At 53.0% G+C, this 27311-nt stretch overlaps 1 protein-coding gene across 1 annotated transcript; it reads left to right on the forward strand.

Annotated features, from left to right (window-relative positions):
- The first annotated feature begins 810 nt into the window (after window positions 1–810).
- Window positions 811–24997, forward strand: Dmbx1 (diencephalon/mesencephalon homeobox 1). The gene is made up of 5 exons (XM_021659454.2): window positions 811–889; window positions 16319–16484; window positions 19849–20027; window positions 20266–20614; window positions 21661–24997. Exons 2-5 carry the CDS (start codon window positions 16331–16333, stop codon window positions 22113–22115), a joined length of 1137 nt encoding a protein of 378 aa, XP_021515129.1. The 5' UTR covers window positions 811–889; window positions 16319–16330; the 3' UTR covers window positions 22116–24997.
- Window positions 24998–27311: the final 2314 nt, after the last annotated feature.

Raw genomic sequence — 27311 nt, forward strand, 5'->3', positions numbered from 1 at the left:
TCTCAGAACTCAGGGCTCCCACTACTAGAGTGGATACTGACCTGACCCCTTGACACAAACTCCGGACACACGAAACCTTGCCTGGCTCCACAGCCTGCTCCAGAACATCCTCTTCCTGTGACTCACACGCACCTGGAAGGAGGAGGCTGCTGGCCCGAACCCCAGACCTCTCCAGGAATTTTCGTCCTCGGAAACCATCGCTGCCGTGTGTGTGTGTGTGTGTGTGTGTGTGTGTGTGTGTGTGTGTGTGTGCGCGCGCCCCACCTGAGAGAGGTGCACGTGCTGTATGTGCGTGAAAAGAGAGTCCCGCGTACTTGCCCCCAGCCCTTTCCCAGTGCCTCCTGCTGTCTGAAGTTCCACCCTGTATGGACTGGGTTTGGGTGGTGAGTGCTGAGCGCGGGCTGTGTGCGGCTGTGGAGTGTTTTCGCTCAACCTTGACGGACAGCGGGGTGGGAGACAGAGCGACCCTTGAGCCACGGCGGAGCACCGCAGGGGTCAGGCTCCGGGGGGGCCAGGTGGACCCGGGTGGAGGTTTCCCAGCACCCACCCGCCGTCTCCACGGGAACCGACTTGCGGTCTCGCCCGCCCGAGACCCCGTGACGGGGAGCCGGCAAGGACCGACGTTCCGGTGGGGAATGATAAACGCGGGCGGGTGTCCCCAGGACCCCCGCAGGTCTGACCCCGGCCGCCTAGGCCCCGAGCCGCGGCGCGGCCCCGCAGGGGCTGGGCGGGGCCGGGGAGAGCGCGGCGCGTGATTGGCAGCCGCGGGGGCCAGTAGGGAGCGCGCGGCCCCGCGCCCGGCGCCGCGGAAAAGCTGTTTAAAACTCCGGCTCCGGCGGCGGCCCGCGTAGATGGCAGCGGCGGCGGCGGCGCGGGCCGGGGACGCCAGGTGCGAGCGGCCGGGGCCGGCGGTGCGGCCACCGTCGGGGACCTCCACCCCGCGGCGGGGCCCGCGCTCCGGGACCCCCCGGAGGGTCGGAAAGTTTGTAGAGGACGAGGGGCTGGGGAGGAGGGAGGAGGGAGGAGGGGGAGGCGAGGTCCGGGGAGGAGGGGGAGGGAGCGCTCCCGGGCCCGAGCCCGAGTCCGGCCGCCCGGGGAGGAGGGAGGAGGCGAGGCCGAGGGGAGGCCGCGCCGCGCCGAGGCGGGGACGGGAGCCTCGGCCTCCGGGGCGCGGGCACCCGCGGAGAACGCTTCGGATCCGTCACGGTTTTGCCTCATTTGGAAGATATTATTTCGCCCCTGGGGGAGAAAAATAAATACAAAAAAGGTTTGGCTATGAAGCGGAGACGAATCCTTTTCGGCCGGGAGGGAGGGAGGGGGCGGCCCGGGTAATGCGGAGCAGATGCGCCCCGAGGCGTCGCGCGGCCCGCGGCCCTGCGCCCCTGCGCCGCCGGTTCTCGCCCCGGGGCCGCCTCCCCGCTCACCTGTGCCCTGCCCTGCCTGCGGGGCCGAGCTCCAGCCCTGGCGTCACCCTCCGCGGCTGCCGAGGGCTGCTTGTCTGGGGCGGGGTGGGGGGGACTTTATAGGAATTGTGCTCGGGCTGGGGGTGGCTCGGCGCTGAGCCGGGCCCGTCCGCGTAGACGCGACCTCAGGTTGGGATGCCCCGGGCGGCCCTGCGGCCCCGGCGGCCCCCGTTCCCCGGGATTCGTTGGCCCCCACGGCGGCCTGCTGCGGCTGGGCCGGGCGGGCCGGGCGGGCCCGGCGGGGAGCGCGGGCCGGGCTGGGGGGCGGGGGGCTCTGCCGGGCCCTCTCCCTTCCGGGCCTCCCACCCCGGTGGCCGCGAGGAGCCGGGGCCTCCGAGGGGCCGCGCTGGGTCTCGGCTGAAGTTTCCTAAGTTGCCAGCGCCCGCTCGGGGGCCGCGAGGCCGGGACGGCGCCCTAGGAGCGCTCGGGGGAAAGGAAGACGAAGCGTCTTCCCTGCGGTTCTCCCCGTCTGGGCCCGGCCCGCGGCGAGGCACCGAGCGCTCCCGGCGTCGGGGAGGGAGCGCCGGCCGGCGGGGGAGGGCTGTCTCGAGAGGCCGCGCCTGTCGCCCTCCCCGGCTGGAGCCCCGCGGAGCCGGGCACCGCGGCGCGGCCCGCGGGCTTCTGCTCGGGCGGCGTTTTCGTTCCTCCGGGGCGGGGAGCAGGCCCGGGCGGACGGTGCTGGCCGCGCCGCCGAGGTCGCGGGCCTGGCTGCGGGGCGAGGGGCTCCGCCGCGCGGGGCAGCGTCCGGCGGGCGAGGACAGCGGGGCCGCCCCAGTTTCGGTGGGTGGCAGCGGGCGCCGCTCTCAGGCTTGCGGGCCGTCTGCGCACTCCCGCCTAAAGAGAAGTTCGTCCTGCCCGTTCCCGCCAGCCACGCCGTGCTCGCGTGTGCATGTGTGTGTGGGGTGTGTGTGTGTGTGTGTGTGTGTGTGTAGGCGGTCAGGGAAAGGGGGAAAAAAAGTAGAATTTGCTGCCTAGTGAGAGCAAATTATCCAGATAATTGGTTCCAATTTCTCTCCTCTGTGTGCGGGTCTTTGGCTAAGAAGCAAAGCGCCGAAGCCCGGTACGGGGACGGTCACCTCACCTCGCCCCCGCGGACGGCTCCGGCGCGGACGCGGGAGCGCAGTGGGAGCGGAGCCGAAGGGCAAAGGCGCGGGGCGCTGGCCTCCCGCCCCAGGCGAAGGCCCCGGGAAGGCTCGCTGCTCGGCGTTCGCAGGGCCCCGGCGGCTCGGGGCCGGCGTTCCGGGCTACGGTGAGTGCTGTGGCCGCCGCCGTCCTCTGCTATTTCCACGTTACCCGTGTGGGCCGAGCACGGAGGCCGAACCCTGGCTGCGACGTTTGCCGGGGCCGAAGCGGGGGCCGGGCCCTGGCCTTCGCCCTGGCGGCCGGGGTGCCAGGCGACACGCCGGCCCACTGGAGTCCCGCGCGAGGTTAGAGCCGCGCACATTCTCAGGACCCCCTGGCAGGCGCAGACTCCCGGGTTCAACCCTCCCGACGCCCGCGGGCGGCGTTGGGGCGACGGGGCCGGCGAGGCAGCGGGACTGGCGGAGCGGCCTGGCAGCCCGAGGGCAGCGCCCCCACCCTCCCTCCCGCCCAGTCCACCCTCGCCTTTCTGTCCCTCCCCGGAGCCCGGCCGAGGCGCGCTCTTCCCGTCCACCCAGCCCTACCTCGTCCCGGCGGAGGCGCCGTCCGCCTCCCCCGCGTCCCCATCCCACACCCCTCCTCCCCGTTCACCCCCTTCCCGCGTCCCGCTCGGCCGCCCCGCGGTGCCCATGTAAATGACAGCAATAAATATCTAATCAAGGCCGCAGGCGACGCCGCGGCCGCCAGGGCCCTCAGGAGCCGGCAGGCTGGCGAGGTGGGAGGGGCGCGGCTGCCGGCGGGCCTCGGCGGCCGCGCTCCCGCCCACACCCCGGCCCGCTCCGAGCCGCCCTCACCCCAGACCTGGAGCGAGTCTCAGTTTCCCCGTCCGGGCAGGGCGCGGTGAGCGGCCCCCCTCCTCTCGCCGCCCGGCCCGCGCTCTTTCGGTCTGGGTCGGGCCTGTTCGTCCCGCACCTCGTTTGGTTCTGTTCTGGTCCTGCCTGGCGGCCAGCCTCCCAGGCCGCAGGAGCCGGGTCCCGGCGCGGGCCGAGGCCTGTGGGCCCGCGTCCCCGCGTCCCCGGGCGGCCCGCCCGGCTCCCCAGGCCCGCTCACTCCCGCCCCGGTTCACGCCTCTCCGCCTCGGGTCTGCGGAGCCCGCTCGGTCTCCGCTGCCGTCTGAGCGCCCTGCCGCCGCCGCCGGGCTCCGGCCAGCGACCCGCGTGCAGTGCGCAGCCCCGCGGGCTCCCGCAGCCTCCCCGCGAGCTGTCCCCCTCCACCGGGGACCCCGCAGTGCCTGCTCCGGACCTGCCGCCCGCTCTGCACGACCCCAGCGGCCCAGCTCAGGCCTGCGGGACTCCGGCCAGGGCAAACCCGCCGAACCCGCTCGTCTTTTCTGCCCAGGAACACCGGGTGTCTGACCCGGTCCCGGCTCCAGCACGGCGGCGCCTAAGTCTTGCTGCTCGCGGTCTCCCGCGCTCCCTGCCTCTCTTGAGGAAGGGTACGGGAAGGGGAGAGCCAAGCGGCCACCTCTGGAGCCGACTCCCAGACCGCAGTCAAGTTCGCCAGCCCGCCCTCAGAGCGGATGCTTGGCAGAATTGAGAACAGCAATACAGCAATTTCTCCCTCTTTTTTTTTTTTCCTCCTACCGCGGTCACTGCGGTTTTGTTTTGTTTTGTTTCAGCGGCCTGATTTCTTATCACCCCCAACATTTAGGACCTCGGAAAATCGAGGACTGTAGGCAAAAGGGCCTCCCTCAGTCTCGGCCCATTAGTCTGTGGGGGGCTAATTACCCCAATTAGCGGCTGATTTATAATTAATGGCTCGGACCGAGGAGTAATTGGATGTTAATGGATAACAGTGTGTGTAGGGAACTTTAAGCGCCGGAGCTTCTCCGGGGGCAGCAGGCTAGGTCATCCTGGGACCATCCCCAGCCTTCTCCTGCCTCCACCCCTGCCTGCGCGCAGAGCTTTGCTTTGAGCACCCTGCCGGTGCTGGGTGCCTGTTGGGTCCCGCACCTCTCAGGCCCTGACCTTGGTAAAGCCACACCTCAAACCCGCATGTGTCCTTTATTGGCTTCGACTCCAGGAGCACCTGGGAGACTGCCCCGCAGTGAGAGGGAATTTCACCACCTCGACAGCAATGGCCAGAAGGTGGCTTGGTGTCTGTCTGATTGGGACAGTGCGTTTTCCTTTCTGGGATGGGACGGAGGAAGGAGTGTTGGGGAGCAGCCAGGCTCTTCTCACATCTCAGCTGTTTTTCTCGCACTCAGAGCATCGTCCGTCTATAATTCCTATATAATCTGAATCCTCACACTGGAACTCATTTCACCGAAGTGCGCTGTAGGCCAAACAGTGGTTCCATGTTTATTTGTGGAATCAATGCCAGATACTCTTGTGTTGCATTCTGGGAACTGAGTGCCAGCTGGGAATTCAGACCTGCTGTAGAGGGACCTCGGACTGGCTAGACTTAGAACTGGTGGATATTGAGTTCACGTTTTGGAGTCAAATTTCTTGGATTCCATACTGCTTAAGCTGCTTAGCTATGTGGCTTTGGGCAGGCAGGTGATTTCACCTCTCTGTATCTCGGCTTCTTTATCAGGTAATCGAGAATGACAATGTTGTAGTAAGGATTTAAAGCGCTGTGTGGATGTGAACTTTCAGCTACTGAGCTCCTCCAGGGGTGGCAGGACGGGCTGACCTAAGACCTACACCCCCATCCCCCAACTCTCTGCTTACCGAGAATATTACATAGCTTGTATCAACAGGTATCTACAAGCATGGTTGGTAAAACTTGTCGTATCCTTGGCAGAGGGCAGGCAAATGTAACTGTACAATTTGGTGAGGTAAAGTTGTGACAGAAATTGAAAGAAGTCACCGGACTCTTCCTAGAGGACTGGGAGAGGCTTCCTGGAGAAGAGGTTTTGTGTGTGTGTGTGTGTGTAACTAAGTCTAATATGAAGAATCATGAGTTCTCCAAGTGATGCTGATGAGGGCACAATGTCCCCAGAGGAGGAGGCAATGGCATAGTGGCTTTAGGGGACTCCTTGGCTGCTGGTGGGGTGATGGTGCAGTGGGTTAGCTAGGAGCAGCAAAGGGGCAAAGGAGATGAATTTGAATATGCCTTTCAGGAAAATTTGGCTTTGATCAGTACCAGAAATGACTGAGAGACAGAAGCTAGAAATGGGCTCAGATGCGCGCTGGAGCAAAGGCTGGTGACAGTGAGGGTTTAAGGGATCCCAGACCTCCAAGCTCCTGAACAACAGAAACAAAATGATGTCCTGTTTCTAGCCAATAGCTCTTAGCTCTCTCTTTAGAATGTCTCCTTGGCTACTCCCTGCGGTCTTAGGGAGTAAGACCTCATTGAATCATAAATTGCCCCATGTCCCAATGGCCAGGAAGAGTCAGGTGCCTGGCAAGGAAAGGATGAGGCTGGTCCTAAGGATGTCACCACTTTTGAGTACCCGATTTAGATTAAAAATTTGGGGAGCTGGGAAGGTTTGCAATGACAGATCTGGGAATCACTGATCATCTACAAAGCAAATAACATCTGTAGAGTAACTGGAATGTCTCTATGGCAAGCCTATACCCAGATGTTGTGCCTAAGGGTCTTTGGGCTGGGTAGGCAGGGGCTCCACAGCCCACATATCATGTATTCATTGCTCCTTGCATCTGAGAACTAAGGACAGATGTGGGAATAGAGGCATTTACTGGGGTCAGACTCCAGTTTCTAAGCAGCCTGTGGATTCTTTCCTAGCCTCAGTTCTTCATCTGCCAAGCAGCGATAATAAAAATACCTACTTAGTTGAGAAGGGGAAAGAAAATAATGAGATTTCTGAAGCCAAGTGTCTGGCAGGTGCCAGGCACAAAAAGAAAATCTTGGGACAAGTGATTCCAAGATGGAAGGTGTGTGGGCTGTCTTGGGTAGTTATTGCGCAGTGCACATATGCTTAGGCGCTCACACAGAAAAGAGTCTCTCTTCTTTGACCTCCCTCATAAGATGTTTAGCCTGGCTGAGTTAAAACACTTTCATCTCAGTCCTTCTTCTTCAGTTTCCCAAGTACTAGCATTACAGGCATGGACTGCCTGTGTGTGTGTGTGTGTGTGTGGCTTGATTGCACACGACAAGTTTCTCTTTCAGAACAAATAACAGAAACCGAGGTCACATGGCAGGTCAGAGTAGGGGTATGTGTGGGGCTCTGGCCTTATGTTCTGTATTCATGTATTTATGTTTTATTTTTACCTCCTGGTGCAAAAATCCTCTGAGAATTCAAACTCCTAGGTAAGAAAGATAGCTGCCGAGGCTTAGCCTGTGAGAGGGTCATAGAACCTCCGGGACTAAAAGGGCAGCAGCCTTTCTCAGGGAAGGAATTCCCTAGCAATAGGCTTTACTCAGTTTCTCCATCACTGATGCCCAGGGCTAGTTCTCACTGGGGCCTCCCTGATTCTTGGCCCCATGTTAGCAATTACTGCTCCATAGCTCCTCAGAGACTTAGGCTCCCAACCTGCCACTACCACTTGCGAGCTGTGAGATCCTGGGCAGTGGATGTTTATCTCCCCAAGTCTCATTTTCTCATCAATGTGAGTCAGGGCTGTATTGAGGGTTCTTCAGCAAGCGCACAGTACATGCTTGGCTCAGAGTGAAGCCCAGCATAAGATAACCATCAGTGTTAATGAGGTGGCCTGACTAGGGATGCCTGGAAACAGCAAAAGAGAAGGGACGCCTAGAGAGTGTTGGTCTCCACACTTCCTGCTCTCTTTCCGTGAGACACAGCTATTCTGCCTTGTTCTCCACCATGTGTGGGAATGAGAAGAAATTGAGGGAGAATTGAATGTGCTGAGAAAGAGGCAAAGAGTGACATTGCCGGCCTGTGGGGTGGCCGAGCAGGGTGTGACCAAAGGAAGGGTCTACTTTCCTTTTAATCAAAGGCGCTTCACTTGTGGTTTCCTGGGAGTGCTGCTGTTAATTTATAAAAAATTCCCCCTAATAAAATTCTGCTTGATTCTTCGATTGGCTGGGCATTAGGCCGCAGCCAGCAGCGACGCGGGGACATAACGGATGCATTTGCAGATTTGGAAAATTAAAGCCATCTATATGGCGCCTGTGGCGGGAGATCCGCCGATCTGCTTGCTTAATGAAATATAAAGATTCTTTTAACCAATGTAAGCACAATTCGACAGCTTGTGAAACGCGGCCGCGCCATGATGGATGGCTCTCCTGGCTCGCCAGGAATTGCAGGGCGGCACCTTTTAAATATATAATTGATTCTGTTTGGAGTGTGCAGTAGGCTGAGCCCATGCAAGGCCCAGCCTGGGGCTGAGCGGCAGGCCCCAGTTTAGAGACTCCAGCAGGCCTTTCCACCTAGGTGGCTGTCACAGCTGTATGTGGAGCCGATTCCAGATGCTGCGCTTGGCTGAAGACTCCAGGCAGGGCCAGGCTGTGTCGCTGGGAAAGGGCCCGGTTAGCACCGACCTCTATCTATCCATCTCCATGTTCATGGAGACAGAGCACATAGTAGGGCTGGGTTCCGAACCATCATCTCTTCCTGAGCCCTATAGTGGGCCATGATGGCTTTGCCTCTCATCATATTTTGATCTAAAATTCTTATCTTTTTAATACTTCCTATTTGCTAGTCCAAGATGCCTGCCAGCCTCTGGATTAGGTGTTGTAGGAGAAAAAAGAAAGGAAAGAAAGGGGTAAAATGAATGTATGTATTTTATGTTGAACCTTCTATCGCCTGGATTTCTTTTTCTTTGCTTTTTCTTTCCCTCCTGATCTCTCTCATACCCTGTTCAAAATCGGAGGAGCTGTGATACATTGGCCCGGCAGCAGGAGATGGGGCCCGCATTGCTTCATAAAGTGACATTCAGAGTACATACCTCTGGTTACACAGGGACACGTGTAAGCAGACACCATTTGTGTACAGAGGTTCACAGATACACTTGGCTGCAGAGGTGTGTAAAAGAGAGACGTACACACATAAAAGAGAGACATACCTAAAATGAGGATGGATGCACATACCTTTCTGTGGTGGATCCCAGCAGTGCTGTTTCCGCGTGTGGATGCATAGACACTGACTGTGAGTACATATGAGGATGTGGCAGCACGTGTGCAGCGTGGGTGGGAACCAGCATTCCCGGAAAAGGTTTCCACTGGGGCCTGAGAGGAAGCTAGAGCTCTAATGTCCGGCTGGAGTGAGGAAGGCGATATGAGCCTAGGGACTGGGGAGGTGGCCCAGCAGTTAAGAGCACGTACTGCTCTTGCAGAGGACCTCGGGTTAGTTCCCAGCACCTTACACAGTGGCTCACAACCATCCAGAACTTCAGCTCCAGGGAATCCCACCCCCTCTTTTGGTCCCCACAGGCACTGCATGAACCTGGTACACATATATACATGCAGGCACAACACTCACAAATAAATACACTAAATAAATTTGAGAGAGACAGAGACAGACACCAGTGAGACAGCTGGGAAGACCTGGCTTACACATAGCCTCATCTTAAAGTGCACATGCATGTACACACACGCACACACACACACATACACACACATACACACACACACACACACACTCCTGAGCATAGGCTGATGGGGAATGAGTGTTTTCTTTGCTGTTCTCCTATTATTGCCTTGGTTCCAATCAGAGATGGTAGAAGTGGAGACATGACATAGGCTGAGGTGAAATTCTGCATGCCTGAGGGTGAGAAACTCCCCCTGTGGAAACACGCCATTGCTTTCTGGATGCTTGGACCTCGGCAAATTCTCTGATCTTTTCTTATCTCCCATTTCCATATATATAAGATAGGGATAATAGCAGTTTCTACCTCATATGGCATTGGAAGGATTGATGGTTATGCCTGTGTTTCAGAGCTACTTAATAAATAGTTGTCATTAATTCATTCATCAAATCCTATTCTCCTGAGCCGTGATTTTGTGTGAGACCCTGGCAATCTGGGATGGAGTTGGGGTGTCCAGAAATGTGTGAGATAAAGGGGCTGTCTAGATGGGGAGCTGGAAGTGTCTTTATCATACTCTGATGCAGGTGATGGAATTCAGAAATGCTGGGAGTATGGCTCAGTGTTGGAGCCCTGTCTAGCATGAACAGAGTCTAAAGTTACACCACCAGCAGAGGAAAAAAAAAATCCAGGTGAGGTGCATAGTATTGTACTTGGTACAGAACGTGAGTTATGTAAACGGGAACTGTTGTAATTGGAATTGTCATCATTTTTGTGCCTCAAGTATACTTATCCGGAGCCTGGAGAAGGAGGAGATGGCTTCTCATACGCTGCAGGGAGAGATCCTTCCTGGGGAGGAGTCCTTGAGCTACGACTTGGAGAAGCAGGAGTTTATCAGTTGAAGGGCAGAAAACATCTGTCTGTTTTGGGTGGACACTTATAGGAGAAGGTGACAAGGAGTGGCAGGTAGTGAGGCATTGCTGGGTGCTGGGGAAGAGACAGAGCACCCAGCTGGGTGGAGAGGTGGAGGGGAGGCCAGACCGGGAATGTCGGGACTAGGAACCGCTGTGACGAGGCATTTACGGGGCTGCATCGTATAGTGCTTAGCTCACCTAATGAAGATGCTTTGTGCTGGGGTGGGGGTGCACACCTTTAATCTCAGCACTTGGGAAGCAGAGGCAGATGGATTTCTGAGTCTGAGGCAGGCCTGGACTCCATAGGGAGTTCTGGGCTAGCCGGGACTACCCAGAAAGACCCGAGGGCGAAGGAGCTTTTTGTGCACCAGAAACTGTGAGATCAGCAATCATTAAGTGAATTAAAATGCCACTGCGTATAACAACATGCTTTTAAGCAATAAAGCCCTGAGCATGGTGGGGGTGACATTGGAGTCACAGGGCTGGAGAAAAGGATGGATAAGGTGTTTTTTGTTTGTTTGTTTGTTTGTTTTTTGTTTTTTCCAAATTTTGTTTCCCCTGCCTCATCTGGAGCTCGCAACACCCTTTGAAACCTAGCTCCATCCCTGCATCCATTTGAACATACAAATAACCCTCCATCCCTCACACCCACCCCCATGACAAAAGAGAAGATTATAAGTGTAGTAAATGTACCAGTGTGGAAATTTCCTGTAATCCCATCTGCTCTCTCTTAGAGATAACCTCTGTCAACGTTTCAGGGCATCACCTTCTAGACTTTTTCCTATGTATTTATTCATACATTACAAAAATGAGATCACATCAGACACCCCGTTTGCTACCTGCTTCTCCCACGCAGCCGTGTACTGCAAGCGTCAGCACATACAGGCACATGTCATCGCTGTAAGCAGGGCGCTGTGTTTCGTTGTGGGCTGTGACTGTACCCTCATTTACTGAGCTAATCCTTTCTTGATGGACAGTTAGCTTTCCAATTGTTCGCCATCATAAGCAGTGATGTGATAAATATTTCTATACACATATCTCTGCATACTTGAGGGATACATTTCTAGAAATGAGATTGTTAAATGAAAGATGATATACTCTCTGAAGGCTTTTTGATGCAGAGAATAAAGAGCTTTTTCATCACCAAGGTAGGAGAAGGACCACTTAGTACTACCCTGTGTGGTAACCCTGGATGGTAATTATTCTCTGTGTTTGATAATTTAATTGGTGAAAAATAAATTATTGTTCTCTTTTTCCCCCTCTGGTTATTATAGCTAAGGATTTTGTCCTATGTTAGATTTCTCATGTTTCTTCCTTTAGAGTTGTTTGTTCATTTATTTAACCCGCCTTTTCTCAAGGTGATTAGTCTTTTGCTTCTCTGTTAAAGCTCCATACATTAGAGATGTCTGGAGCTAGAGATACAACTCAGTTGGTAGATGCTTGCCTACACACCCAAGGCTCTGGGTTCAAGTTCACCTGCACTGAGCAGGTGGAGGCAAGAGGAGCAGAGTTAAGGGTCAGGTTGGGTGATAGAGTGGGTTTGAGGCTAGCCTGTCTCAAACAAAACTAAACAGTAGTGTAGAAATATTCTTTTTAAGTTTTGTATTTGCTGTGTCATCGATATGTCTAATATTTAAGTTTGCTGTCTGCCTTGAGCTTTGTTGCTTATCTTGTCATACTTAGGTTCTCTTTGTTTTGTTTTGTTTTTGTTTTTTGAGACAGGGTTCCTCTGTGAATCCCTGGCTGTCCTGGAACTCACAGAGATCCACCTGCCTCTGCCTCCCAAGTGTTGGACTAAAGGCATGTGCCACCGCTGCCTGGTTTTACTTATATTTGAATAATTTTACCATTAGGTCTTTTTCCCCCCTTCCCTTAGTTTTCTGCTCATATTTATGGTGCATAGAGCGAGTTTCTGTAACTGTTGGAAGATATCAGCCATCTGCTCCAGACTTCTAGCCCCAGCTGCCAGTTCATTCTTTCTCGGCTGTTACAGTCACATTTCACAGTTGCCATGGCTCCACCAGATCTTTGTTCCGTCCTCTCCCCTCTCATATATATCTTCCTCAGTGCTCCCGATTCTGCAAAACACTTCCCTCAGATGCTAGGCCCCAAACCACAGTTCTAGCTATCCCCTTTGCTCTCCTCTCCTCACATTGTGTAACTAACCAATCCATAATCATGCCACGCAGCTTTCAAGCTACATCTAGAAACTGACCTCTCGCCCTCTCCCACCTAGTGAACACAACATGGCTACCACCTGGGACTTTGCAGCAATCCTTTGGCTTTTCTTCTCGCCCCTTCAGTGTGTTCTGCATCTAGTAACAGAGTGAGGCGGAGGGGCTGTTTATTTTTGAGACAGGCTCTTACTATTTATCCCTGGTTGGCCTGGAACTCAGAGATCTGCCTGTCTCTGCCTTCGAAGTGTTGATATTGAAGGCATATGCTACTTGTATGCTTTGGCCTACAAGTGAGCTTTAAATAAATTAAACAAACAAAAATCAAAAACAGCTTCCTGGGGCTGGTGAGGTGGCTCAGCAGGTAAAGGTGCTTGCCACCAAGCCTTGCAGTCTGAGCTTGCTCTCCAGATCCCAGATAGTAGGAGAGAGTGACTCCCACAATTGTTCTCTGACCTACACACATGCCTACACATACATATAGATAGATAAATAAAATGTTATAAACTTTATTAAGGATCATGGAGACTGGGGTGATGCCTCCACAAAGTACTCGCTGTGCAAACAAAGATTCCTGGGACTTGCTTGTCACCCTGGCCAGCTGCATGTCAGTAAAGAGACCCTGCCTCAAGAAAAGAGGTGGGTCTGGTCTGGTCTTGTCTTGTCTTGTCTTGTCTTTTCTTTTCTTTTCTTTTCTTTTCTTTTCTTTTCTTTCTCCTTTCCTCCCTCCCTCCCTCTCTCCCTCTCTCCCTCTCTCTCTTCCTTCCTCCCTCCCTTCCTTCCCTGTTTTTTTTTTTTTTTTTTTAGACAGGGTTTCTCTGTGTGGTTTGGCTGTTCTGGACTCACTTTGTAGAGCAGGATAGCCTCAAACTCACAGAGATGCACCTGCTTCTGTCTCCCCTGAGGGCTGGGATTACGGGCGGGCACCACCAAGCCTGTCTAAGATGGATGTTTCTTAAGGAATGATATTTGGGGTTGATCTCTAGCTTCTATTTTAGCTTCTACATGCACATGTATTTTTGTGCATGTGTGCACACACATGTGTATACACATACATCTAACCCAAATCACATGCACAAGTGTTCACACACAGACACACACACACACACACACACACACACACACACCCCTAACCCAGATTATAATGTATTACTTCCCTGTAAAAGATCCGCTAGGGACTTTCCATCAAACTGAGGATAAAAATCCAATCCTAGCCAGGAGGTTGTATCGCAAACCTTTGATCCCAGCACTTGGGAGGCAGAGGCAGGCTGATCTCCAAGTTCAAGGCCAGCCTGGTCTACAAGGTGAGTTCCAGGACAGTCAGGGCTACACAGAGAAACCCTGTTTCAAAAACTAAACCAAACCAAACCAACCAACCAACCAACCAACCAAACAAACAAACTTCTGACGGACCAAGAAGTCTCCCGTCAGCCCCCACCCCGCAGCCATTTTCTCTCCGCAGTACTCCCTCCACTTGCTGTCTCTTCTGCCGCCCTCGTGGTTTGGTTTGGTTTTTCTCCTTTTCCTTTGTTTAGGATTTTTTAAATATGTATGAGTGTTTTGCATACACGTATGTCTGTGCTCTATGAGGTATGCCTGGTGCCTCCAGAGGCCAGAAGATGGTGTGGGGTCTCTGGAACTGGAGTTGTGGGCCACCATGTGAGTGTTGGGAATAGGACCTGCGTCTTCTGCAAGAACAGGGTTCTCGATTGCTGAGCCACCTCTCCAGTCCCAGATCCTGGAGTCTCCGTTGCTTCATAGACTTAGCCTTGTTCACGCTTCAGGGCGTCTGTCCTTGCTGGTCCTTCAGCCTGGAAGGCTGTTCCCGAGCGTAACATGACTGTGCATTACCATTACATCACAGAACAATCCTGAAATAAGCCCCCTCTTTCTTGTCATTCTCTTCCCCTGCCTCATTTTGCTTCAAAACATTTGTATTGACATACCACATGTGTTTTTAATTTCAAACACACACACACACACACACACACACACACACACATACACACACAGAGAGACAGAGAGGAAGAGAGAAAGATAGTTAGACGGACAGAGATAGTCACCACCAAACTCAGGACTGAATTGAAGGCCCTCATGCTGAGCAAGTGCCCTCCAATGCATTACATGTCCAGCGCTTTTTGTATTTTCTATTTTAAGACAGTACTTCACTAAGTTGCCCAGGAGGGCCTTGAACTTGTGATTTCAGGCCTGAGTCTCTAGATAGTTAAGATAACAGGCCTGTGATGTCAGACCTAGAACCTTTACATAATTTTAACTCTCCCCTCACTCCCCTGGAATATAAATTCCATGGAGTTAGGGGAGTTTGTATTGGTAGGTGTGTGTTTAATAAGTAGTTGTTAAATAAATCAGTGTACAATGTGTGGTATAGTGTTTGTGTGTAAGTGTACATGCTGTGTAAATAGACACCTATGAAAACGCATGGGGAACTTGGAATAACGACACTGACTGTTGCGGAGGTAGGAGGTTGCTGTGAATTCTTTGCTAATGATATCTTTGTATATATGTGTCTGTGTGGGCTTGGCTGTGATTATACGTGCTTGTGTGCATGCTGTGGATGTATCCACACATGGCTGTGGATACCTATGTCTAGTTCCGTAAGAACAGGGAGCTGAGACAGCTGGACATGTTCCTCTAGGAAGAGAACCTGCATTACCTTGGCCTTCCCTTTCAACCTCCTCTTTTCAGGCGAGAAAGGCACCTTTGTACCTTTTAGTGGCTACAAACACGAAGTCACTTTCCAAAAGTGACATTTTAAGCTGATGCAGGCTGGATGCTCAGATAAAGACTGCAAGGTCCAGAGGTGACCCAGGGCTGATGGAGCCTGGACAGCCTCTTGTTTATACAAGACATCCCACTAGAAGAGATTTGCTCCTTGCTATGCCTTTCTTGGAGAAACTGACCGCAGAGAAACGTGACCTCAGTGAATGTAGTAGGGGCAGGCCTGGGATTGAGCGTGCGCCTTAACATGGCATTCTTCTTTCTCCAAGTCTGCAAATGGGGTTTGTGATCCTTGGCTTGCTTGCTTTTTGGAGATCTGCGGGGAGAAAAGAGGTAACGGCAGGGAATATGTGACAGTAAGAACCATAGCTTTATGTCTGTGAAGCACAGTAGGGTTTTAAATTACCCTCTCATCCCAGCAAACGCCTCCGTGGGGAGTCCCGCTCTGGCCCTTCGCTCCAGGGAAGGGCGATGGTGTTGGTTGCATAGACACGTGTGTCTCTAAGTCAGCAGAGGTGCACGTGTGTGAGTGCCTGGGGAACTCAATGAAGACAAGTTATATAATGTGGCAAATGGGCTGGACAGCCGCAGCGACTAACTTGCTTTATTTTGAGACAGGATCTCACGTAGTCCAGGCTGGCCTCGAACTTGCTCTGTAGCTGAGGATAACTTCGAACTCCTGATCTTCTTGCCTCCATGTCTCAGTGCTGTGACTGGAAAAACGGGCTCCATGCCCGGCTAAGGCTAACACTTTTGAGCATGTAGTAGTCCAGGCTGTATCGTAAAGGCTTCTCTTATTCTCGGTAACCAGGAGTCTAACTCTTAGTGCCTTTTTTCTGGATACAGAAACTAAATGAGGGTCAGAGAAGTTGGGTGAGTTGTCCAAAGTCACAAAGCTCTGAAGAACCAAAGCTGTGATTCCAAGTCATCTGTGGAGCGCTGCTTGTTTGGCAAGCTGCTTTGTTATTAAGTAGTCAGTGAAAAACATGTTTTCACCCTGGCCTTTACCTTGAGACAGAGATAAACAGGATTCTTTGCCAAGCTCCTGTAACTTGTCGGTATGACCTTGGACCACTTCTGCTCTACAGAGAGGGGGTCTGAGAAAACAAGTTCGCCTGCTCCATGAACCCCTTCCTTGTATTGATGTGCCTTGTTTTGCTTTGCCTATAAAAAGGAGCCACTGAATAAACTCCGGGCTGCTGCAGTTTTTACTGACGGTCCTCTCGAGCTGATCGATCCCTTTATTTCTTTTAATCCTCACTCCCCACTCAGGTACTGAATCTGCTGTGGGCTCCGGCAGCCCAGGTCCTCCAGAGAGAATCACTGGATGAGTGGGTGAATGAAAGATTAAGTCCAGAAGTGCTCTAGGGGCAAGGCATGGCCACCTCCTCTTCTGGTGTCGCAGTGAAGTGGGCACTGAGGTTCTGGCCTGGGAGAACGACTCTCCCAGGATAGAGTGCCACGGCCACGTCTCAGAACCGCTTTCTCCTCTCCTGCAGGCGCAGGCTGCCATGCAGCACTATGGGGTGAGCGGCTACTCCCTGCACGCCATGAACTCGCTCAGCGCCATGTACAACCTGCATCAGCAGGCCGCCCAGCAGGCCCAGCACGCTCCCGACTACCGGCCGTCGGTGCACGCGCTTACACTGGCGGAGCGCCTAGCTGGTAAGGGCCCTGGGACCGGGCCATGGGGACAAGACACTGAGGGGTGGCTTTTCTATGGGCTACTGAAGGCAAAAGGGGGAGAGGTATGTAAGCAGCTTATTCTAGGTGGCTTAGAGAGCCCTTGGTCACTTAGTGACATAGATGACAAGTCAAAACCTATGCTGGGCTGGGCTGGCTTTGGCAGCACTTTTGTACAACATCTGTGCAAGTTCCTGTAGAGTACCACTTGTGTGCCAGCACTGCGCTGGGTCCTGGAGCTGCCTCAGCCTTTGGTTCCCTATAACAAACCTTCAAAAGAGGTGCTCACCAGCCCTGCCTCACAGATGAAGAAACCAAGGTAGCAGGCACAGGGCTACCCAGGGAACTCTCACTGGGAAGTAGCTGGAAGAGGGCTGGGGTGCCTTGGGAGGAGACTGGACATAGGGGGATATAAAGAATGATGGTTCTCAGGGTTTGAATACTGGTTAAATGCCAGGTTGTCTGCCAGCCTTTCTCTTTTTCTCTCCCTGTATTCAAGCCCCATGAGGAAGGTTACCACTTTATTTTATAGACAGAAAACCTGAAGCTCAGAGAGAAGAAGTACTGGAGAGGTTGGGCATTGGAACATGGCAGAATGGCTAAAACTGTGGGTTCAGACTTGTGGTTAGCTGTCTGCCTAGTCCCCTCTCTTCTCAGGACCCAAGTTTCCATTTGGGACAGTGGTAGTGCTAGGATAGCTGGCAGGCTGTGTGATGTGGTTAGGAGGGCCTGGCTGTGCTCACAGTCACTATAACTCAGCGCCCAAAGCAAGCCCCAGGCACTAAGAGAGAGCTGTCGCCAGTCCTCTGACTCATGGCTGTTCTCCCAATCCCTTCTCAGTTGGTTTCAGTGCCGTCTTTTCCATGGCTGTGATGAAGTGTTAGAGAGAAACAATTTAAGAAAAAGGAAAGGTTTATTTCGGATCATAGTTTCACAAGTTTTGAGTCATGGTTGGCTGGCTCCATTTGCTGTGAGATCGTATCAAGGCATCACGTCAGAGAGTGCATGGCACAATAAAGCTCATGGGAGGCAGAAAGCAGAGAGGTGAGAAGACGGGACAAAGACAAGCTGTACCCTTCAAATGCCCCCAGAGGCCTACTTCCTCCACCTTAGCCTTATCTCCTGGCAGTCCATTTAGCGGGGCACGGAACAGTGCGTTGATAAGGTTAACAGCTTTATGATCAAATCACTTTTTACTAGTGCCACCAGCTGGGGACAAGGCGTTTAGCATGTGAGCCTCCAGTACATTTTTTACCCCCAAATAACAACGGATGTGAGGAGGAGTTAGTGATACAGATAGTGGGGTGCATTTCCCTGGAATGATGCCCTTCAGTCCAGGGTGTGCCAGTCCATACCCATCCTGATGCATGTGGGTTTGTGTCCGTGCCAGGTGGTTGTAAGGGACCTCACAGGACTCCTGGGAAGACCAAGTGTCCACAGATCCATTGTGACCAGAGTCAGTGGTGGGACAGCTCAGGGCAGCAAGATGGGATGGTGAAAAAAGGAAAGCAGGCAGGCCAGGAGGCAGGAGCCTTTTAAATGAGCTACAAGGGGGAGGTATCAGCAGGAGCCGAGGCATAGGAATGAGAGAGGGGCTGAGGACCATACTTGCCTTGGGATACCAGCCTGGCAGGGAGGATATGGCAGACAGCCCTATTCGTTCGACCTTGCCAGGCCTTAAGCAGCTGAGTCCCTGGTCACCGTTCTTAGATCAGTTCTTAGACATCAGTGTCCAGTGTGGTGGGTCATTGCAAACCTGCCCCAGCCATTGTTACCTCCCTAGTTTGGAATGGATTTCCTTTGCCCAACGTAACAGTGGCATATAGCTTAAGCCACTATCTCACAGAGAACATTCAGGATAGAGGTTCACGTCCACTGATAGGAATGGAGGAACTCGGAGGTTTAGCCTGCTTCCAAATTGGCAGCGTTTAAGGAGGAAACGAGCCCTGCTAGGACATTCTCACAGAAGTGTTACTTCCCACGGCAGGCAGGCGCTGCTTTAGGGAGCCTGGTCCTTCCTTGACACTCCACTCCTTGTAGTCGTTGGAGCTAGCAGTAGGATGCTGAGCTGCCGTCTTTCCGCCAGAATGGGTGTGACCGAGAGGTCCCTACTCCCTGTACTAAGGGTAACAGTCGAGATTTCAGGTCTGCCTGGGCTATTGGGATTAGGACAAGTATAAAGTCCCTCTTTTAACTGGAGAAGTATCCTAGAGTCTAGGGTGCCCTGTACATTTTCCATCTTAGGTTTTGTTGAAAGCTTCCCAAACCCTGAATTACAAGAGGAGGACTCTGGTGCCATTCAGAGGCAAAAAACAACTTGCGTCCCTCCAGCATCAGCAGGGTCCATTTTTGTGTGACGGGAACTTACAGCCCAGGTACCAGTCAGGCAGAAGGGAAAACGGTAGACACCAGCCTTAGGGAAATGCCGTCCTGGCTGGTTTCCATGGCAAGCCTGTAGAATCAGTGGTCCACCATCTTGGTCACCCCTGTTCAACCCTGCAGTGTGGTGATTTGCTCTCTTTCCTTGAAGAGGCAGCCAGAGCGGGTGAAGACTGGGTGTAATAAGCCTTTCCCATGTGCTGAGGGCCCTGCCTGGCAAAGCTTTCTGCTTAGGAAATGAGACTAGGAATCTCTCCTCTTTCCATCAGAGACATATAGACCAAAGAGAACAAGAGTTAATGTAAAACATAAAGAATCAGTGTGCCCAGTCAGACTTCTAGGCCATCCGTGAGACAAGCATCAGCTGACAAGCTGGCTTTTCATGGCTAAGGCCAGTATTCCAGTGCTAGGAAGCCTTAATACCCAGAATCTAAGGACCACATGGTATCAGAATTATCGAGAAATGTATTTTTAGGTCACTGGTATCATGTCGTCTCAGAATATCATAGCATCTTGGAACTTTTCTTTTTCTTTTTAAGATTAAACTTCCACTATATAGATCAGTCTAGTCTTGGACTTCCAAGCCTCCTGACCTTAGTCTCCTGAGTGCTAGGATTGCAAGTATGTGTTTTCACTCTTGGCCTAGTATGTTGAAACTTGAAGGATCTTCATACCCTTAATGCCAACCAGATCAGGAGGACACCCCCACGCACACTCACATGCCAAAAGCCATGCTTGGAGCTGAATTAGTCTTCTGTAGTTCTGAGAGTGGAGGTTGTGGACAGGATAGAAGGATTTTTCAGTGGCAGCCAGTGGAGAGAGGATGGGTGATTTCCAAGGGCCAGGGGTCAGCTCTGATAGTTGTCTGGGTGTCCGAAGTGGGTCAGAGCAGAATTAGCTTGAAAACTTACTTCCTGTAATTAAATGGGCCCCCTCTGCTTGCCCTCCAACGGCTGTACATTTCAAGACATCATCTTAGAGGCCCGTTATGGCTCCCAGCACCGCAAACAACGTCGTAGCCGCACAGCATTCACAGCCCAGCAGCTGGAGGCCCTGGAGAAGACCTTCCAGAAGACTCACTACCCAGATGTGGTGATGCGAGAGAGGCTGGCCATGTGTACCAATCTGCCTGAGGCCCGAGTGCAGGTAGGGTCCGGCTCTCCCAACTGTAGCTTGAAGATGAGTGTAGACACCATCTGTCTGCTGTCCAGTTGTCCAGGAGCTAGTGTTCGCTTGGGCGGTGCAGAAATACTTGCCTGCTTCCCTCATGCCAATTTGGAAAGGGTGGATGGGGTTGGGTGAGGGAAGATTATCACCTAGACCCTCTCCTAGAGACCCAGAGTACAATTTTTCCTCTCCTCACTGTGCCTCTCCCCCACCCCAGGTGTGGTTCAAGAACCGCAGGGCCAAGTTCCGAAAGAAGCAGCGCAGCCTGCAGAAAGAGCAGCTCCAGAAGCAGAAGGAGGCCGAGGGCTCCCACGGAGAAGGCAAGGTGGAGGCCCCAGCCTCAGACACACAGCTGGAGGCACAGCAGCCTCCCAGTCTGCCCAGTGGTGATCCCCCTGCTGAGCTTCAGCTGAGCCTGTCCGAGCAGTCAGCCAGTGAGTCAGCCCCTGAAGATCAGGCGGACCGAGATGAGGACTCCCGGGCTGGGGTCGAGGAGCCTAAAGCTGAAAAGAGCCCTGGATCTGAGAGCAAAATGCTGGGCTGCAAGAGGGGCAGCCCGAAGGCAGGTGAGACTTGCGGGGTGCTGCAGGCAGGGTGGGGCCACAGGTCAGGGAGTCCAGCACGATGGGTAGGACACGGATCCGGAGCAGGATGGTCAAATGCTGGCATTCGGGAGCATGACCAGGCAGGCATGATTGGCTAGAGCAGACCTGTGTCCTGTGTCCCCCCTTTAGTTGCTGAGCCCTGGAAAGGTCTGCATAGATGGTTCCGGGAGAGGGCCTGGGCAGAAGGGAGATTGAGGGGGAACAGCTGAGGGGCTGGCTAGATCGCGTTCATCATTTATCAGTTATTTCAGCTAGTTCAATATTATAACAGCCAGTACAGATGTACCGGTGTATGCTGGGTGAATAGCATACCACGGTTCCTGAGGTTCTCATGTATGGCAGATTTCACTCTAGTTCAAACTTCTCTTAGGATTTGGCCATTTCAGGGGTCTAGTTCATTAGGAGCTCTTGTGGAGAGGGTATCTGCTGAGAGGGTCTTTTATTTTATTTTATTAGCTGTAGCTGACCTGGAACTTACTATGTAGCCTAGGCTAGCCTTGAATTTAAGAGGTCCACCTGCGTCTGCCTCTGGAATGCTGGGATTAAAGATGTCCACCACCATTCTTGGCCTGGGATGGTTCTTTTTAGGGCTATGCATATCCATCTCTCTTCCACAGAGCTTGGCTGGGCTGGAGCCCTTACCCTTGCCATGGTTAAGAAGGAACAGAGCTCTGGCATGAGTTATAGTAAGACACAAACCCTAGGGCAAGCAAGGAGGGTACAGGGACTGTGAGCTGAGGGCTGGAGGGAGAAGATGAGAGTCCTGGGTATTCCTTGAAAAGATTAAGGGGTTCCCCAGGAAGTCAGACATGGATACCCAGGTGGGAGGAACCTGGAGCTTCACTAAGTCCCTCCCAACCCAGTTCTGAGGGTCATTGCAGAGGACGCCCTGGTTGATGGTTTCAGCCAGACTGTCTTCACTGCAGGACCAAGGGGATAGGCGGCAGCCTCTCCTCCAATGCCAGTCCTCTTGTTCTGAGTACTTGTTTCTTGTTCTCTGGTTGCAGATTCCCCAGGCAGCCTGGCTATAACTCCTGCGAACCCTGGGGGCAGCCTCCTGGGCCCATCCCATTCCTACTCCTCATCCCCGCTCAGCCTCTTTCGTCTACAGGAGCAGTTCCGCCAACACATGGCAGCCACCAACAACCTGGTGCACTACTCCTCTTTTGAAGTGGGCGGTCCGGCCCCCGCTGCCGCCGCGGCCGCAGCTGCTGCGGTGCCCTACCTAGGTGTCAACATGGCCCCACTGAGCTCCCTGCACTGCCAGTCCTACTATCAATCCCTGTCAGCAGCTGCTGCTGCTCATCAGGGGGTCTGGGGGTCCCCATTGCTGCCGGCGCCCCCCACAGGCCTGGCGCCTGCCTCCGCTGCCCTGAACAGTAAAACCACGAGCATTGAAAACCTTCGCCTCAGGGCCAAGCAGCACGCTGCCTCCTTGGGACTTGATACGCTCCCCAACTGACTGTCTGGCTTCCAACCCAGTCATGGTCTTAGGTGTTCCCCCATCTCAGCCCCGTGGTTATTCCCAGAAGGCTCTCCAAGTTGTCCGAGAACTAAGTCTGAGAGCCCAGGGGTGCTGGGGCCTGGAGTCCTCTCCCCTTGTCTCCCTTCTTCAGAGTCCCAGCACCAAGTGAAACACACACCCCCTCTGCATGGCCCTGCTTGGACCCCGTGGAGGTCAGATGGGGAGGAGGTGAACACCTGGCTACATCCCCTCCTCAGGCTTACCTCCTCCCTCCTGGCCCTCCCCCCTAGTAAGTTGATGTGTGGAATGTGAGATATAAATATAAATATATAAAACTATATTTTCAGGCATCGCCTGCCCCAGGCCCCTTCACCTGCTCTCGCATTGCATTGCCACTGCTAACCTTACCTCTGGAGTTTACTCCAGAGTGCGTGTTCTCTCGTGTTCTCTCTCTCTCTCTCCCTCCTCCTCTTGATTTTTCTCCCAGCCTCACTGCCTCTGTCTTGATCCTTGTCTCCCTGCCTAACCTGGATCTAACTGCTAGGCCTTCCCTCTGCCTCCATTTTCTTCTTTTGATGCTGGATGTATTAGTGTCCTGTATTCTCAAGCAGTGTTTTGTTTGGGTTGTGGTTTTGGTTTTAGTCATTTTATTTCTTCCTGTTTCTCTTCTGCCCTGCTTTCCTATCTCCTCCCTTAATTTGATCCCCTTCTAGGCAGCTCTTCCACCCTGTGCCCCAAGATTCAACAAAATTCTTCTTGGGAAGACCCTGGAGCAACAGGCAGATGGCCCGCAGCATCTCCCAGACACTAGGAGGAGCTCACAGTCCCCTTTTCTCTCTCTCTAGCTTGGAAGTAATGGCTCCCCAGATCATAGAGGGGGAGGGGGGAGGGGCAGCATTGATTAGGCTGGCCATAGAACAGCTGACATCACTGCAGGGTTTTAGAGTTCCCAATAAGTGAGGGAGGCCACAGGGCAACCATGCTCTCAGGATTTGTTGGCTTCCTGTCCCAGAGGCAGCTGTGGGAGCAGGAGCTTCTGTCCAGTGAGTCACTGGCTTGGTAAGGTATGTTCTTATATCTAGGCAACCCTGCTCTGCAAACCCCCTTTCAGGGTGGTAGGACATTGGACAGGCCTGGTACTTTCTGGGACGGGCTTGTCTGGATGAGACAACTTATGAGATTCTGTTCATTTCCATCCACCCAGCGTTCTGTTCACGCAGCCTTGTAGGGACAAGGCTTTAAGTAAATTTAGTGGCAACAACTACAGCACAACACTTAGAGAAGCCCAATGTGTAAGTTAGAACATTACTGTCGTTTTGCTGAGGAACAGTGGATCCTTCATACCTGAAGCTCTCTGTGGATACTGCCTCAGTTTCCCAGGAAATGTGTGCTCCATTTCCATGCCCATGGTGGTGGGTGGGCAAGATGACTTGGATAGATTCCTGGTTATGGTTTCCCAACCCTTTGGCTTGCCACTGAACCCTCAACCCCACACTTAGTGGTGGCCTGGCATGGCTGGCCTACAGAGCCAACAGTGCTCACCTTAGTAAGGTCAGTATGGACAGGGGTAGGAGGCTTTGGTCAGTAAAAAGTAGGGAGGGCAATAGCCTGAGCCAGGGAAAGCATGAAGCAAATAGGAGAGGTGAGCATGAGTGGGCCATTGAAGAGGAGGTGACTGACCTCAGGAGAGGTGGGATAGAAAGGCCTAGAATGCAGCCTAATATTCCCACTTCCACGCAGCAAGCACCAAAGGCAGGCAGCTGAAAGTCTGAATAAGGGGTATTCTCCTGGGGTCTGGGATCTGGAAGGCGAGTCCAAAGCCATGCGAACAGCAGAGGGGGGGAGACTTGGCCAGGGAGATGAGAGGTTAGCAAACCCTTAGGGAGTCTGAGGGGTTCTGGGTTGGGGGTGGCCCGGTGGCCCACGGTTAACCAGTTGTGGTTAGCTTCAGGAAATTATGTTTCTGGAATACCCCATCTGGGACCAGGCACAGGGCTGAAACAGTTTGTCTATTCCTGGCTGCAAATGACTGTCCCTGGGACTTGGGATGCGACATCTGTAGGCACTAGCCATTTCCCCAGAAGCTTCCCCCATCTCTTAAGGATCAAGGCCTCCTGGAGTCCTATTCTGTCATGGCAGAAGCCAGGCTGACCCTAGGCTTTTCGAAACTCCCTTCGATCTTTGTTCTCTCAATCTGCTGACCCAAACCCACAAGGCCAGAGAACGAAGAAAAGACACACGTGGGTTTTACCCTCAGGGATCTCAAGGTATTTAGGGTACCAGACTCAGATACTCAAAGCAGCTGAAAGAGAAGGGGTTGGTGGGGAGAGAGAACCATGTCTCCTTGGGAGGATTAGAGGACACAATTCTTTGGAGGAATTAGAGGGCACGAGTGTGGCTGGGCTCACCTCCCTGACAATGCTGATGGAATGTCTCCCAGGCCTGCTGGTCTCTGAGGGCAGAGAGCCTGCCGACCAAACCCTTATCAGCCCTTCTAGAAAAAAGTCCTGCATCTCTCTGCTCCTTCCTGTTTGAGCTCTCCTCCTCCCTGCTTCCTTCCTTCCCTAGAGCATGGTCCGGGGGCCTGGTTCCTCACCTCCTATGTAGAGGCTGACTGGCCACACGGACTGCTTTACAGACCAGCTGTTTTGTGACCATTTGTGCTTAGAGGTTGTGCCAGCCTGTGGCGAAAATACCGTGTATTGTATTTATTTATTCTGTTAGTGGAAGAAACAAAACTCCAGCCACTCGCTTTCCCTTGTTCTGCCCCTGCGTAGCACAGCATGATGCTCTGTCCTGTGTATCTGTCAGTCTTTTGGCCTTACTTCCTGTGACTTTGTGACCTGTTCTTTGTCCTGATTGGCTAATAAAAGAGAACCTGGCAGCACAGCCCTTGAGCCATATTCATTCCCAGAATATTCCTGCAGTGGGCTGAGCAGGCGATGTTTCAGTCTCCTGTGGCCTCGTGACAGCTGGCTCCTCCGCTGGTCTTGGGACATCCTCCATGACTACTCCTACTTGTCTGGGCTGGTGTGACTTTGGAGAAGTCATTGGGAGCAGACAGTATGGTACAGCTCTGTCCTTTCTGGGCTTTTGGGTTCACTCAAGCACAGGTGGCAGGGCAACCTGGGGCAGGAGACAGCTGCCGATACTTAGGTAGCCTGGGGGATGGTTCTGCAGGGTGGAGAGGCAGGGATGACGTGGGGGCTCAAGCAAGCCAGAATCAAAGCTGAGTACTAGGAAAGCACATTTGAATCTCTAGGGATGGTGGCACACACCCATAATCCCAGCACTTGAGAGATGGAGCAGGAGGATTCTGAAGGCTGGCTACCCAAGCTACTTGAGACCTTGTCTAAAAAACAAAAACTGACTTTGCATCTGGTTCATTTCAGCATGTGATGATTTTATTTATTTGCAAGAGTTTTTTTTTTTTTTTAATACTAAGGTTTATAAAATCAATAATAATAAAGGCAGAGCTGTTCTCTGGTGGAACAGGGGCCTCCGAGTGGAGTGAGTTCTTTGTCATCAGAGGCAAGAGGGAGAGGGGGCTGCTGCAAAGGTGTGTAAAGGTTGTAGTCCATGTGGAGGAGTGAGGACCGGTGCCGTGAGCTCAAGAGCCTGCTGGCATTGGTGTGCTTCTGGATGAGCAGGAAAGAAGATGAGCCAGGAGACAAGATATACAGGTGATAGCCGCAGAAAAAGCACACAGCTCAGAAGTTTGTGTTGTGAAATCTCGGTTTCCTCTACTTATTTTAAGCAAGGAAAAAAAAAAGCCTTTAATCCCAGCACTCTGGACGCAGAGGCAGATGGAACTCTGTGAGTTCAAGGCGAGTCTGGTCTACATAGTGAGCTCCAAGGTAGCCAGGACTACAGAGGGACCTCTCGAAGACAACAACAAACGAGAGCAAGGAGACTTCAGCCTTTGGCCCTCATTATACTGGCTCTACCTTCTCTTGAGTTCTGGGGTTTCTGTAAGAGGACCCTTTGCCAGGAGGAGTTGTGCTGCACGGAGCTGAAGCCCGTGGTTTGGGACCTCCCTCTGTCAGTCCTTTTTGGTAGAAGCCCAGCAGGCCTGAAGAGTATGCAGATGGGCTAGCTGCTGGATTTTCCAGAGTGGGTCCTGGCCTCCCTACCTCCCAGGTCATTGTGACCCCAGCAGCTGCATTCCTCTCCCCTGTGGGGCTGAGGATCAGGGCATCACCTCCCTGACAGATCAAATGTCTCCCTACCTGGTGCTTCCTACATACCTCAGCTTTGAGGGACACACCTTCCCTGGCACAGTGTAGGCTGTCTGGCTACACTGCAGTTCAAGTCCCTCGTTCATTCTCTTAGCATTGACCGACCACCTGCTAGATGCCTAGTTCCTTGCTGGATGCTGGATCCAGAGAAATAAGTATTAAAAATGTGCCTTGACAATCACAGCATGGGCAATTCAGAGCTTGAAAAATAAGGCACTGTGGAAATAGAGAGCGTCCTTATGTCAGCACGGGGAGGTCAGGAAGGTGCTTCAGGAGGAGGACATAACCTGAGCCCCATATGTCAAGTGTTTCTTAGGTCCTGGGAGAAGCACAGTCCTTCCAAGATGCAGGACTGGGTCCTGAGTTCAGGAGAAGCCAGGTGGGAGTGGAGGACAGTGGAGGCAGTATCAATGCTCACCTGAGGTTACGACCCAGCTAACTTTGAAACCCATACTCCTGACCTCGGTGGTTGCCAACACAGAGATGGCCATTGGAGCCACGTGATTAAATGAAATGATACAAAGAAGTTTGAGGTCAGGACCTCCAAGAAATGGCTGGTTGTGATAGAGTCAAGGCACGGCTAATTACAGCTTGCTGTTAACTGTGGGCCTTTCTCTAGCCCTCAACTTCCTCATCTGTTGAATGGGAACTGTCAACCACGTCTAGCCTGCTTTATAGGAGACTCAGAGGAGGTAAAGAGGAAGAAGGCATTTGACCAGACAGAAGCTGAGCAGCAGCGTGCCCCGCATTTATTAATGGGAAGGGAGTGGGCAAAATAGGTTTCCTCAAAGTGTACTCTGGAGTGTCCCTTTTCCCTAAGGTTTGGCTGGAGTTCTTTCAGATTAGGAGTCTCTTCCTTAGTCCCTGGTGGAAGGAGAACGGGCTGGCAGGGCCTGAAGATGGACCCCTTTAGGGCTGGGGAACCCTTCCCCATCTCTTTCCCACAGAGGTGGCT

This window comes from Meriones unguiculatus, chromosome 3, assembly GCF_030254825.1.
Source record: "Meriones unguiculatus strain TT.TT164.6M chromosome 3, Bangor_MerUng_6.1, whole genome shotgun sequence".
Lineage (NCBI taxonomy): Eukaryota > Metazoa > Chordata > Mammalia > Rodentia > Muridae > Meriones > Meriones unguiculatus.

Bases quoted from the DNA above. Each gene is read 5' to 3' on its own strand.
- Dmbx1 (XM_021659454.2), top strand. From the start codon at position 16,331: ATGCAGCACTATGGGGTGAGCGGCTACTCCCTGCACGCCATGAACTCG. The intron at 16,485-19,848 runs GTAAGGGCCCTG...GTACATTTCAAG, and splicing joins ACTGGCGGAGCGCCTAGCTG to ACATCATCTTAGAGGCCCGT. The intron at 20,615-21,660 runs GTGAGACTTGCG...CTCTGGTTGCAG, and splicing joins GAGGGGCAGCCCGAAGGCAG to ATTCCCCAGGCAGCCTGGCT.